Source organism: Fulmarus glacialis, unplaced genomic scaffold (genome assembly GCF_000690835.1).
Source record: "Fulmarus glacialis isolate BGI_N327 unplaced genomic scaffold, ASM69083v1 scaffold3683, whole genome shotgun sequence".
Classification (NCBI taxonomy): Eukaryota; Metazoa; Chordata; class Aves; order Procellariiformes; family Procellariidae; genus Fulmarus; species Fulmarus glacialis.
Genome location: NW_009203418.1, coordinates 1 through 12,875, shown reverse-complemented (window position 1 = coordinate 12,875; position 12,875 = coordinate 1). Strand labels below are relative to the sequence as shown.

General features: G+C 38.2%; 1 protein-coding gene across 1 annotated transcript; it reads right to left on the bottom strand.

Moving 5' to 3' along the window:
* Positions 1-2,968: 2,968 nt before the first annotated feature.
* SYTL2 (synaptotagmin-like 2) lies at positions 2,969-10,577 on the bottom strand (the record flags this gene model as incomplete). Its single annotated transcript, XM_009574613.1, has 8 exons — positions 2,969-3,306; positions 4,328-4,533; positions 5,290-5,389; positions 6,769-6,847; positions 7,995-8,165; positions 8,585-8,687; positions 9,278-9,447; positions 10,458-10,577. Coding segments are annotated over 8 exons (1,095 nt in total), but the record flags the coding sequence as incomplete, so codon positions are not given.
* Between the last annotated feature and the right edge of the window lie 2,298 nt (positions 10,578-12,875).

Genomic DNA, 12,875 nt, shown 5'->3' with positions numbered 1-12,875 from the left:
CCTGGGTTATAGGAAGTAAAGATGGTGTAATTTAGAACACATACACATACGTATATATGCACATACATAAATGTGTACCAAAAAAGTCCCCATTCCAGGCTAAAGCAACGATGAGCTTGCAAAGTGAAGGGGGGGAAAAAAAAAAAAAAAAAGGAAAAGTGTTGTGTTTCTCCCATTCGTTTCTATGGGCAAGGATGGATATATGCAAAGACATTCTAGGAGTGTGGCTGCTTTGTCATAAAGGTGAACTGGAATTAACAATCAAAGCATAGCTATTAATTCATCAAACTGCCCTTTAGTGAGTAACTAACTATACACCTTTAAAGTTTTGGTTACGGATGACTAAAACCTTTCCTTTTGATTATAGAGCAAAGAAACTAGTTTCTTGAAACTTTGTCCTAATCAACTTCATAAACTTGCCTTTCTCTATCAGCATGTTATCGATCTGGAACATACTACTGTAGTTAGGAATGACTACGAATTTGGTGGAAAGCTGCATTTATTGTGTGAACCACATTCAGAGGAATGTCAAAAAATACCAATTATCTTTTTTAAAAAGTAAATTTTGCATTACTTCAGTTAGATATTTTCAGTTTTCCTGCTGGTTTACATGATTAGACATAGCCATTACCTTCAAGCACCTTTTAAGAAATCAACATAATATCCTTTAGCAGGAGGTGAAATTGTACTGTTTCTACTCTGTAATTAAATCCTACATCATGCATAGGGTAATCAAAGTACTTTTTCCACTGATAAAGCAGCTTGGTTTGTAATCTTCCCTTCTACTGAAGTTCATCTCACCAGGATGGCTTTGACTTTTCTTGTGTGTGACAATGGTAAAACAGTAAAAAGATAAGCATAGCTGCTAACGCTCTGCTGAAAATCTTTAACTTAAAAGATCTATAGCTTGATGCAGACTCCATGGCAGACTAACAATGATAACAATAACTTTAAAATATCCAGCTTTGTTAAGCGCTACTATACTTTTTAAAGACACTGCTCTGACTGCCTCTGCTGACCTCCTGTAAATTTGGAAGCACGAGGACCACTCACTGTTGTGTGTGGTGACAACTATCCTTACAGGTTTACCTATAATAGACTCCATTTTCTGCACATGCTGAAAAAAAGGTATTAAAAACTGGGGAGGAACACTGAATTTTTGTACTGAAGGGCCCCTTTCTGTTGCTTGGCTCAGTTTCTTGATTAATCTGGATGAGTACATAATACTGCTGTGTCATTAGTTAATCACACTAATTACCAGTGGAGTGCACAAGTAAATCTTATGTTCATGTTCAGGTAGCTTTTCGAAATTTAAACTGAGTTTTGATCTATTTAGTGTAGTGGTAAGCTGCATCATTTGAGATAATGACAAAATGCTGTGTCTGTCTCTAGGATGGTTCAAGAATAGTGAGGCAGAAGATGTTCTACTCAACCAAAAGACACAAACCAAACATTTTGATGGTTGTCAAGTTTAGCTATCAAAATTTTGTACAGTATAGAACACAGCAGATTATATGACACTTGCCTGCAAATCTAGAGCCTCAAGACCCCATCTCTACAGCTGAAGTCCCAAAGCTATTTTGACATAGCAATGCATTCAGGCTTCACAGGAAACACAACAACAAAAACTTTAATTCTGTGAAATTGTAGGTCATGTTCACAGCAACTTACTTTTTCAGGTGAAAATAAATTCATGTAGGCAGTGAATACAAATAAACTTGCCTCTTCACCTGAAGCAGTAAGATATCAAGACTGACAACTACTTTTCACATTTGTAAACTCCACAGACTGTCTGGTTGATGAAAGAGAAAGTGGGTTCCCAGCAGGTTGAATAGCACCTTTCCTTTTTTCCATTCATAATCTACAATAAATACCAAGTAGCATTTAAATTTCTATGATTAAATTAAGCAATTGAGTTGGAACTGTGAAGAGCCCCTTTCTCCTCTCTAACTGAGGTGCAAGGTTTCACCAGCTTTTAGACCTACACAGTTGGAGCAAATAAATGTGCATTTATTTTCAGAATGTTTTCCGTCTGCATTTTGTTATATTGCATGCTGAAGTGCTAACATAAAACACTGCATTTTAATAAACGCTGAATTCCTATTTAGCTTTAATAGGCTACTTTTATTAAAAAAAAAAGAAATAATACATTTTGTATTTTATGCATTTATCTGTCTTTAGTAGCGTGCATTTCTACAAGTTACAAACTCCAGTCCTATTTCCTATGCCGCAAAAGCTATCTGAACCAAGACCACCATAATCCCAGCATTCTCCTAACGGTGGCGCTGAAGCACAGATAAATTACTTTTTGCAAAAAAGCAAGCTAATAGATACAGGTACAGATGAGTACACTTTACAGAATAAACACCCAACATATGTCATCACTAAAATTGGCAGGTTTAGATCCTTTAGAGTAGCACTGAATTGAAAAAAAGTTTGACCTCTCTGCCTTCAGCACTTAAGAGTAAGGTATGTATGTTAGCGAGAAAATTAATGCATATATAAGCAAACTTTTTATAACCCTGATTTTTGATAGTACATTCTGCGCCTTGCAGAACACGACATCGACAGTACCACTTCAAGTAATGCTTTCATTATAGAAGCGACTTTCATATCCTAGAAATGTACAACTACAGATAAAGGAACTTTAAAAAAAATTCTTCATGCTCATATGCCTCGCTGGAGAGATCAGACATGGCATAATGAGGATACAGACACATACTAATGAGCATGAACAAAATGCAACCTATTTCTATCTTACTAATAACACTTCATGAACAATCCTAGAAGCATACAGAAAGAGTTGACTTGCTCTTATTTTTTTGTTAGTAATTTAGATTAAGGGATCAGCAATGCTCCAGTTAGGCAACACGAGCATCCAGGTATCACAGCTAGCTCTGCCAGTGAATTCTGTAAGTGCCTTCTTTCTTGAAGTCATTTTCAGGGAAAAAGAAATAAAAGAATCCCTTAAATTTACATAAAAATCTGCAGGCAGAAGTTTAATTTGAAATATGAAGTGACATTTGACAGCATGAAACCAAAACAGCAACGAAGCAGAGACCGTGAAAAGAGATACTGTATTCCTCTTCCAAGTTTCACCCCCACACCTTTAGTTTCATTCCCAAGGTTTCTTTTTGACACTAGCAATTAAAAAGCCACTTTATTTTGTCAATTTTGCAACCATTAGCATCCTGAGAGGTAGTGTATCTTCTATCCATGTGTTCGGTGAGTTCATCATCTTCTCCCAAAGGGCAGTTTCATCTGAAGTAGAATCCATCCAGTCTACTGTAGTTCCATAGCTTTTGCCTAGAAAAATGTCAGTTTAAGAGAAACATTACTTAATATGCTGCAGAGTTGACAGCAGACAATCAAATTCGCCTGTCTTCTAAAACAGTTTCACCTCCTCAGCTGACCTAGTACTTTGAAGATCCAGTTCTACATTTTTACACTTGAACAATTCTGTCAAATACAATTAACGACAGTTTCACACGGAAACTTTGTCATCTTTCTCCAGGCTTTTTTCCCTTGTTATCCTTATTCTTTATGTCACAGTCCCAAGGAGAAAGATGTATGGGCGATTAACATCTGAGAGGGTTTAAGAATAAAACAGCACACTGATTTTGTACTGAAATACAACCTTGGGTACTCTAAAATTCAAACTGAGATTTACTATCCTAATTTGTATTTTAGGTTATTCTGGTGAACCATTCAAGAAGTTAATTTGGGAAAAGTAATTTTTTCTTGTACTTGCTTGAAAAGACTCTAAACACATCCTCCCCTCAGACCAGAAAGGACAATGAAAGGGACAAATATAATGATAGGGAAACATACAATTCCTCTATCTGCACATCTCATATTGCCTTTATGCTAAAAACTTGTTTGCATTTGTAAGTTTCCCTATCCAATGCCTTCAAATGTTATCATGCATTCCTGATCTATCCTTTTATCTCCACCCAATACTGTCTTTACACCACATGCCTAGTTTTTGCATGCATAAGTTTGTAAGACATTATCAAGTTTTTTGGGTGCAGGAATAGCATATTCTTGTACTTCAAACAGTACCAGATACAATATATGGCCAGACAAAGGTTTATTTCTAGTATTTCTCCTTACTCGTCAGTCATCCTAACCCTCATAACATTACTATTATTTACATTTCAGGATCTGTGCTGAAGAATAGGTAAGTTACTGAATGAAACTCTTAGCAAATACATAACTGAAAGACTGTTCAGTGATCTTTGCAAAAAGAGAAGAAATGGAAAGGAAGAGGAAAAAAGGAAAAACTGTATTTTCTAAATTAAGGATTAATGTGCTATTTGTCCAGTACCTGTTCCAAGGCCTATCCTGAGGCCTCCCAGAAAGTGGTTGGCTAGTTTGTTGTGATCCCAGACTGTGAGTTCTATGCAGGCTTCTTTCAAGTCTTCTGGCCTAAAGCCATCGTAGACCATGGTGTGGTTGAATACTGGGTTTGTAGTTTTTGCTACTGTTCTTGTTTTCTGGCGACTTTTTCTGCTAGTGTCTGGAAGAATGGTACTTCAGAAAGAAAAAGCATTGTCAGTTTGCACTTGCACAGCGTAGCCTGCATTAAACATACTGAATAGACAAAACCTACTGATTAAGACTGTCCTTTGCATGTTAGAATGTGAGTGAAGATAAGATGCTTTAGCATCATGGAGATGAAGTCAAAGGTCATATTCTCAGTCCCTTCCAAGAAATACTGGCAGCACCCTTGTGCTTCAGAGGATGGAAGGGAAGGGGTAGTCAGGTGAGGAAGAGGCACAAGTGAGTTTATTTGCTGTATTATCACTAATGACGCTGAAACCTTTTTGTTGCTGCCAGAGATTTCCCAACTGTCTTGTTATTCTTGTCTCTTTACATTTTTAGTCTGCAAGTGGAAAGGAAGGAGGAAGAAATACAACTATGCTTCTCACTTCTGTCTCCTCCCACGATTTGTTAAGATAAACCATAGTCCTGCACAAACACGCTATGTTTAAATGCAAATAAAAGCAGGCACAATTTTGACTAGCCCTTACATCAAGTAACTGAGCACACAAAATGAAAGAGTAGCGATTACACAGGAAGTTCTCCCAGTGTGTTTTACTTGGTGGTATATACTTAACATCTTGAAGTTGTAAGCCCTGCAGGACAATTTGCATTACAATAAAGGAGAATCAGAAAATAATTTGGTGTTTGTTAATTTGAATGTAGAAAAAATGAAGATAAGATTGGAAAGCACAACAGTAGCATTATTAGGCCACCATGTTTGTTGACTTCAACCACAGTTCTTACCACTTAATAAAAGAGTTGAGCCTGTTGCCTCTCAGAAGAGGAAGGTCATGGCATTCCTTCACCCAGATGTGGACCTCACCAGTAGATACAGTCTTCTTTCCTGTAAAAATAAAACATCTCATTAAGCCTTGTAGATCCCTTTTAAAGGTAGTTTCTATGATGCAGCAGTTCCTTGTCATTTGTAAAGGTGATATTCGGCCTAGACTCTCATTATCTCACATCTTAATTCAACATCCCTCTCTGTACTCTTGAAGCTGCAGTCTTCATCCCATCAAAGTACTGCAAGATCACATCATGTCTGTATTCCTACAATGACTTTTCTTCCGTTACAACTAAACAAATACATGCTACTGGTCTTCTCTTTCCAAGCCTCCTATGTAAAGAGATCAGCTTGTCTTCAGTCTATGTGATGTTAGCATTTATTGCCACTTGTACTTTCAAATAAGCTCCTTTGTGCTTGTCCTGGTTTCAGCTGGGATAGAGTTAAATTTCATCCTAGTGCTGTGTTTTGGATTTAGTATGAGAAGAATGTTGATAACACACTGATGATTTTAATTGTTGCTAAGTACCTTGCTAGTCAAGGACATTCAGCTTCCATGCTCTGCCAAGCCCATGAGAGGCTGGGAGGGAGCATAGCCGGGACAGCTGGCCCAGCTGGCCAACAGGGTATTCCATACCATACGACCTCATGCTCAGTATATTAGTAAGAGGTGTGGTCCAGGAAGCAGTGATCACTACATGGTTATTGGTCAGCACAGGTGGTGCATTGTGCATCACTCATTTTGTACATTCTGTCATTATCTTTTTTTTTTCCTTTCCTTTCCTTTTCTGTTCTATTAAACTGCCTTTATCTCAGCCCACAAGTTTTTCACTCTTGCCCCTCCGATTGTCTCCCTGTCCCACTGGGGGAGGGGGGGCGGGGAGTGAGCAAGTGGCTGCGTGGGGTTTGGCTGCCTGCCAAGTTAAACCATGACAGTGCTCTTAATATATTTGATTCTTTTTGACTGACTGGCTGGATTAAAGACCTGACCTGGCTTCACTGTCAGATCAGCCAGTTATCAGTTGCCAGACAAGATTAAACCAAACAGATCACACTGCTATAAATTGCTGCATTCTAAATACTTATTGCTATTTTCTACTTCTAATATTGCTTTAATTTAGTGTGTTGTCATTGTTTATTTAGCATATCACAGTACCTGCCTGATGATTTATAATCTCTAAAATTATTAGTGAGAAAACAGAATGTGGTCTGTATTATATATTATAACAATGAGTTAATTTCTTCTGTAGTAACATTAAAAACAACAAAAGATCCTAAAGTGATCTTTGGATCCTAAACTAAGTTCATGACCAGGGTGACTTAATCCGCTAGAAAAAAATTTCTACTTTTATGTTAAAACAAGATGTCTGAATTGGCTGAAAAAAGGAGAACAAAACCCCCGAAGGCCCGACAAGCCCAAATGAAGAAGCAATGCATACCTCCAACAGGGTGTGGGACATACTGGAGAGCTAGTTTCATCTCCCCTCTGTTTTCTAGTTCAAGAGCCATTGTTGTAGTCTGAAGTTTAAGAAAGAAAAAAAAAAACAAAACACAAATCTCAAACCTTGCAGTTCACACACAGATTTTTGCATGCAAAGTTTTCCACTGGAACAAGTGGAAATCCACTGATTTCTACATGAGGCAAGTTTTTTTTTTTCTTGTTTCCTTATCTGTTAGTCTTCCTTCAGTTTATGTGACATGAGAGATTTTAGGGCATGTTTAACCACTTGACAGTGCCTCAGATATATAGCTCTTCCACTAAAGTGGAAAACAAGACCCAGGAGAGGCCAAAAGGCTTTGAGGGCACATATTTTCACTGTTGTGCACTTATTTAAAACTAGAACAATACGCTCTTTCAATCAGAAAACTTCGTTTTTGTGCAACAAAGTGTACTTTAATAAACTCATTTCTGTAGGCATGTTTTGATCTAAAAAACAGCCTCAACAAGAGTTATCTTGCAAAAAGGCACAAGAATATGTCCCTTCTTCATAGAGAGTCATGGACCATTTGTAGATGGAACATGGCACCTGTTAACATTTGGTTACATTTATCTACCCAGAGCAGTTTTAAAATAAGTCGAATTAAACTAGTGCTAAAGACTACCGTGACATTCCTGTTTTGTTCTACAAATTTTAAAACTTTGGATTGAGCTAATTTTGGAATGAACTAATGAAGTAAGTTCAAGGAAAAAAAAAGAGAAAAAACAAAACAACAAAAGAAACCAGAACCTCTGGCAGTGGCTTAACTAGAAGTTTAGATTTTGGCTGAAACCCATTAACAAACAAGAGGCATACAGACATGGAAGTCATCATTACATCTGATACTACAATGTTGCTGTACTTACTCCATATTCTCAGTAGGTTTACTTCATATTCAGGGAACAAGTATCTTCAGGTATCCATTGCAGCAACATAACTAAGTGAAAAATACCTTGAAATTCCTACTCTTTAGACTATGAGAAAGTTTCTCCTACTATAATAGCTAGCTACTTACTAGACTAATAGAAACCTCAGAATGTATGTTCTATTTACAAGTAAAGAGGTATTTATGATTATAATCAACACAAAAACCACAGAGAACACAAGACCAGGCCTAAATAAATGATCTGGTTTTGCACTTACACAGCGGAAAATACAAAACAGCTAACCCGCCCTTAGTAACCTACCCTTGGCTTGAGTGGAAACCAGTTGATCTGCTTGTTGGATTTATCATTCCAGTCCCAAGTTCCTAAATCCAGCTCCACTTCACCAAGGAAGCTATTCCTCCCAAAGGTATCGTTGTGCCAGACAGAGATATTAAGGCTTTGGTTCTTTAGGACACCCTTCTCAATTTTATACTGCCAGGAGGAAGAAATGAGAAAAAAAAGTTAAAACAAGCTGGATTTTCATCAGTGCTGTGTCTGAAAGTGACAAGATTAGAGAAAAACATGTCTGGGCTTATATATCTGTAACTGCTCACTTCTTCGTTTCAGAACAAAACTCCCTTCATGTTTTAGTTTTCATTTCAAGCATCTTAAGCTCATACTTAGCTTGTGTTTGTTTGCAAGAAGTATACAACAGTGTTCTCAATGCTGTATCCAGAGTACACTGTGGAGTTAACCTATCAATGGAAGGACACAGATACTTCTACGGAGCAATCCATCTCATCCTAACACAGACGTCTCTTTTGAGAGCATATGGACCTGTGCCTAAAAGTTAAGGTTCTTCATACTTCATGCATGCAGTACTTCATGTCTAGTAATAGTTTGATAAATACCCGCAGTATTTCATTATAGACTGGATTAAAAGTTTTCTTTTTCACAGAGGTCTTCCGTTTGCCCAGCTTGTATTTCTCTGGAAGCAAGTAGGTCTTTACATACCTAAAATTTAGACAGGCTGGTTAGAAGAGCAGAAAACCCACCCTTTCCAACTTCCCCTTCCAAAATACACAAGTATTTTCTTATTAAGTAAAAGAAATCCACTTAACTATCCATTATGTTGTTAAACTTGTTACATTTAAGAAATGGAACAGCAGTGGTGAAGTATAACAATAGTTTCCAAAGTGGGACATTAACCTCCTTCTACCAGGGGGGAATCTGTTGAAATGTCTCCTCAATACATACAAATACAGAATATTTAACTATAGTATGCCTAGATATCATATTTATAGGCTCTAAACCTATTGAAAACCTATCAAAGCAGGATTTACCATCTGGAAAGTTGAATTTTAAAAGAGAGTTTCATATTCTTATAAGTTTGATCTTCCCATGTTAATATATGTACCATTTTGTAGTGGCAATTCTATATTCAGTTCAGAGTAGAAAACCATGTAAAGCACATTATACCTTCTTCATTTATTTATTTGGTTGTTTACTCCAACAGGTTATAGTGATTGGAAAAAGATCAGTTTTCATTTACAAGTTAAAAGAAAAACTTCCATTAGGAAAAAAATTACTCTGTTCATACTTACGGGTCTGAACGCTGTCGCTTAACATCTGCCACTGCCAAGTCTTTACATTGGCAAATAAAAATGTGGAGCTCATTCAGCTGTTCTACATAATCAAGAGCAAACTGAATGTTCCCCTTCACATCAACATTGCCAAAGTCTGCACTATAGATGCTCATTAGACTTCCGCTCACCTGTATCATACAAGAAGAGAAAAATTTTCCAGGCATTGCATTTCACCAGATACTTCAAATTAGGGTAGAAGTTATGCTCAGAATTCAGACAGTAAAGAAATCAACTGTGTCCCTTTAGATGTAATAACGAAATGTAATGGACACTATTATACAAGCTTCTCAGCAAACAGATTAACAAAGGAAGTTATGTGTAAATCAAAGGTGTTAGGCCAAGTTTTCTACAAAAAATTTGGATGTGTTTATTGCATTGAGATAGAAGAAATAAAATGATAGGATGCTGTAGATCTGGAGATTGCCTGTGGTCAGATCCTTGAAATACTACTTATATATCTCTTCAGCTGATCTTCCTTGCAGAAAGCAGAGCCTAAGAGCTTAGGACAACAGGCCTTCTGAAAATACCAACAAAAAGATTAGTGATAAAGTCTGTGGCTGAATTAAATGCCTAAACAAAACATACTTGAAAATTAAGCCCTACACAGGTAGAAAGAGCAGGATGTACGAATTTTTTTAAATCTCAATATCCTTCCCCAAAATTCTCCTTTTCCCAATAAAGTCTGCATAAATTAATGACTTTTGGTTAGCTAGTTGACTGACTTAATTACGTACCCCACATACCAATAGTGTCTCTTTCTTTCACTTATTTTTTTCCCCATCCCCCCTTCTCCTTTTCTAAGTGTTTGTTCTATATAAATTGATTCCTACTTTCAGCTACAAATGTAAGCTCTTAGGGTAAAAGCCATCTCTTTGTTATAGAGTATGCTGCACAATGGTGTCCTGAACAGGCTCCAATATATTACTAGAAAACAAGAAAAGTAAAACCAAATTTTTTAAAAAAAATTTTTTTTTTTTTTAGGCAATTCCATGCAATTCCTCTCACGTAACAGAGATGAAAGGAAGGAGACAGAGATGCCAAGGGAAGATAGATAAGAGGAATAAGAAGGGAGCCGAAACAATACTGAAGAGATTAGCAAAAGCAAAGTGCCATTAAAACAAGGCTTTGGTTTACATACAGAGGATAAGGAGGCCATGCCAGAAGAGCCGCTAAGATTGGTTAGAGAGCTGGGACTCTTCTTGATTCTGCCAAGGGAATAACTGCTTTCTGATGCTGTATCTGTCTCTCTGTCATCACTCTACAAAAACATCACAGAAAGAAAGTCTGTGTAGGTTCTTTATAGTCACAAGAAACATTAAAAAAAAAAGCAAACAGAATTTTAATGCAGATTGGGACTCAATTAAAACCTGAATTTAAATCCCCTTATAGTGCCAACACGAGTAATTGATATTTCTTAAATTAGGTCATGCATTTAAAAAAAGTTGAAAGAGAATTTTTCTGATGGAAAGCCTACACTGAAAATTTTTTAAAACCTGGTTGTACTACTGCTTTTTGTTTGGTTTTAAATCTCAAATAGCAATGAAAAAGTACAAAGTTAACTTTATTGGAACAATTAAGCTCAATACTTTCCTTCACTATCTCATGCATAAACTTATGCAAATGATAATGCTCACATCTTTTACCAGTCCTTTTCTGTTATATAGCAAATACCATCAGTTCTGTAGCCTCTAAGGCAGTTAGTTGGAAGGTAACATGCACAGTAGAACAGCACTGGATACAGCTGGCTTTTGCAAAAAGCCTTTCTTGCAAGAGGGCAAGCAGGGCCCTGCTTTTGCATCAGGGAACTGCAGTTTTGGTTTACTTGGTCATTATCAGGTTATGTGCTTACAACCCCATTCTGCCTCCATGCTATCACTGTACTAAAGAATCGATGCTTTACTTCCCACGTGTGCTTTGGTATCTTCCTATGCAAGCTGTTACAGAAACCATCATCTCCCTGTTGTATTCCACCCGTGAACAATTTACAAGGCTTCCCTCCTCTTTTATATGGTTTTGAACTGCTGTCATAGATCTACTAACAGATGCAAGATTAGTAAACAACAATTTCTACACACATTAAGAAAATGAATATTTATAGAAATAAATACCTAGCATATAAGCATTTTATAGAATCATAAAATCATAGAATAGTTTGGGTTGGAAGGGACCTTCAAAGGTCATCTAGTCCAACTACCCTGCAGTGAGCCCGGACCCCTTCCACTAGATCAGGTTGCTCAGAGCCCCGTCCAACCTGACCTTGAATGCTCCCAGGGACGGGGCATCTACCACCTCTCTGGGCAACCTGTGCCAGTGTTTCACCACCCTCACTATAAAAAATTTCTTCCTTATAGCTAGTCTAAATCTGCTCTCTTTTAGTTTAAAACCATTACCCCTTGTCCTGTCTCAACAGGCCCTGCTAAAAAACTTGTCCTCATCTTTCTTATAAGCCCTCTTTTAAGTACTTATAGGCCACAATAAGGTCTCCTTGGAGCCTTCTCTCTCCAGGCTGAATCTGAATAACCCCAACTCTCTCAGCCTTTCCTCATAGCAGAGGTGTTCCATCCCCTTGATCATTTTCGTGGCCTCCTCTGGACCCGCTCCAACAGGTCCGTGTCTTTCCTGTGCTGAGGGCCCCAGAGCTGGACACAGTACTGCAGGTGGGGTCTCACCAGAGCAGGGTAGAGGGGCAGAATCCCCGCCCTTGACCTGCTGGCCACGCTGCTTTTGATGCAGCCCCGGCTACAGTTGGCCTTCTGGGCTGCCCGCGCACATTGACGGCTCACGTCCAGCTTTCCATCCCCCAGTCCCCCCAAGTCCTTCTCGGCAGGGCTGCTCTCAATCCCTTCATCCCCCAGCCTGTATTGATACCGGGGGGTGCCCCGACCCAGGTGCAGGACCCTGCACTTGGCCTTGTTGAACCTCATAAGGTTCACACGGGCCCACTTCTCGAGCTTGTCCAGGTCCCTCTGGATGGCATCCTGTCCCTCAGGCAATATTATTTTGAATAAGTCTTTATAAAGATCTGTTGATTATAGCTTCTCTGGCTATATCTATACTGCTAAGTAAAAGCAGGCCAGGAACGTTCCCCAGTTCAGAGGCCAAAGGTAAGGACTGACTAATGTCCATCCTACCTAGGGCAAGGCTCCTTGAGAGAAAAATTGTTTTGAAGAGCACTATTTGGGATTGTCCAAAATAAATCCAGGAAGTGAAGTAACAGTTAAGCAGGGTAACTAATCAATCCCGTTACATGGACTCTTTGAAAGACAAGAAAATCCTAAGCCCTCTTGTAGAGGAAGGATATATGGTTTGCCTAAGACCGTTTTAGCTGCTGTCCACACAGCAGGTCAGCAGAATTCATAAAGGACTGAACCCAGTTCTGCTTACTTTCAACCCTGTCCTTAATTTACTCAGCAAAGCCCACTCTCTGGATAGGAACAGTCACAGCTGTTCTCGTAGAGGTTTGTGGAATGTCTAGAACTTCAGAGACAATGAATTATTAAGCACTGGGGTGACTGCATGCCTCCAGAACGCATTACACATGATTTTTTTTTTTTTT